Genomic DNA, 1,849 nt, shown 5'->3' with positions numbered 1-1,849 from the left:
CACATATTTCGATATATATTTGTTTATTTATCAATCGTCTGACTTTTTCGATCGGAATTTGCTTAATCCCATTCAATGTTAATTCAAATTACATTTATTTTTATTTTTTAAATTGTCAGTACAAACACACAAGCCGACGAAGGAAAATTGAATTTACCAAGTAATACAAATGAAGTTATACAGAGTCTCGGAAAGAAAAGTAATAAGCGTTCGTTTCGTAATGCGCACATGGGAAAATATGCAAGCCGTCCTTGTTACGGTTTGTCGAGGAGAGGCATAATTGACAAACCGCATTTGGAAATTACCAAAGTCTGCTCTATTCCTTTGGCCCCGCTTTGAACACCTATAATTAAATGTGATAATGATAGAATTCATTTGCTGGAAAAATTATTCTTAAAGACGATTGACAAATTGATTACCTTCGTCATGACACTTTTTATATATCTCTATGCCCTTTTCCAACCGGCTCGGGTCGGAAATAGTATCTATAAGTCCTTGAATAACTGCTTCCTTCATGTACTCGCCTCTCTTATTGAAAACCTGTAATATATTATAGCATGATTTACTATTACATCGTATTAGTTATGAAAACTAGAGGGACTATTTTGCGTATGAATCGTTATGATAACATGATTAATTTTATGAATAAATAGCTAATTTGTTTTACATCCCTTACAGAAATTTATTACTGCAAAGCCAGATATTAATTACTTATTTTGAATATTTAAGACACTGTTATTAATAATATTGTTGATAATTCGTAATGATTAAATTATAGAGCTCGCAGCGATCCCAAATATTTCAGTGCTTAGGATTGCAGTGATTAAATATTATCTTATCATTAATGTGAATATTCAATACTCGCTATAGGAAAAAAATTTATATTCACACATGTTTAAATCATAAGTAATTTTCACTTTTACTTTCGTATAAAAAGGAAATAACCCGAACGTATTAGTATTATAATCTTTTATGAACATTACTTGAAAAACATTCATAATATATTGTTGCAAAAGTTAATGAAATTTTTTCTTTCAATAACCTTACGAATTATTCACGAATATATAAGAAATCTATCATTCCTTTAGCGTTTATGTTAATGTCTAACGATGGATGTGTACGTTAGTAAAATAATAGCTACTTAACTACAATGCATGTGTTAAGGATTTCTATTAATTATTATGTATTAAATATGAATATACGTACACCGCCATCTTTGATACCGGCGCATACAAGTGATTCAACAGTAGGGGAGCCTGCAACGCATAAGGGACCAGAATGTTAATACAGTTGCTAGATATCGAATTGTAATTGCTATAACTAGGTGAATAAATTTGCTACAATAACGTTGCCTAATCTATCAAACATGCGAAACTTTTGATAACAATGTCGAAACAGATGTGAAAGGTTGTCAACAATACAAAACGATGAGCGTTTTCTTGTAAGGAAGAGATAGTACAAATTTCAGCTTAGGATTCTTTTTATAAATGTTCAAATATGTGACATTATGGTTAGAAGAATAGTCTTTTCACTTCTTGTATTATATTTTATCATGGTCATTCCGAATTTTAATACTCACCTTTCGATCCGTCGTATTTTTTGCCGCAAATATCTAAGCTGGCCAAGAATTTATGATGCCGTTCGGGGTTATAACCGTAAGTCACCGTCTGGAAGGATTAATTACATCCAAACATATAACAGTTATTCTTTTTGACTTAATAATTGAGTGAATTTATGATATAAGTCAATTGATAAACGAATGAATCTTTTAATAGCAACAAGTAAATGGTTTCTTAATTATTATATTGTGTATCAAATAGAATTTTCATGGAGAAAATTCTATTAGGTT

At 30.4% G+C, this 1,849-nt stretch overlaps 1 protein-coding gene across 1 annotated transcript; it reads right to left on the bottom strand.

Annotated features, from left to right (window-relative positions):
- Positions 1-82: 82 nt before the first annotated feature.
- LOC106751370 lies at positions 83-1,667 on the bottom strand (the record flags this gene model as incomplete). Its single annotated transcript, XM_014632247.1, has 4 exons — positions 83-343; positions 420-540; positions 1,207-1,256; positions 1,580-1,667. Coding segments are annotated over 4 exons (348 nt in total), but the record flags the coding sequence as incomplete, so codon positions are not given.
- Positions 1,668-1,849: the final 182 nt, after the last annotated feature.

Source organism: Dinoponera quadriceps, unplaced genomic scaffold, assembly GCF_001313825.1.
Source record: "Dinoponera quadriceps isolate SergipeBrazil2010 unplaced genomic scaffold, ASM131382v1 scaffold12584, whole genome shotgun sequence".
In the NCBI taxonomy this organism is placed as follows: Eukaryota; Metazoa; Arthropoda; class Insecta; order Hymenoptera; family Formicidae; genus Dinoponera; species Dinoponera quadriceps.
The sequence above is the reverse complement of the archived record's forward strand: the minus strand, read 5'-3'. Positions and strand labels throughout refer to the sequence as shown.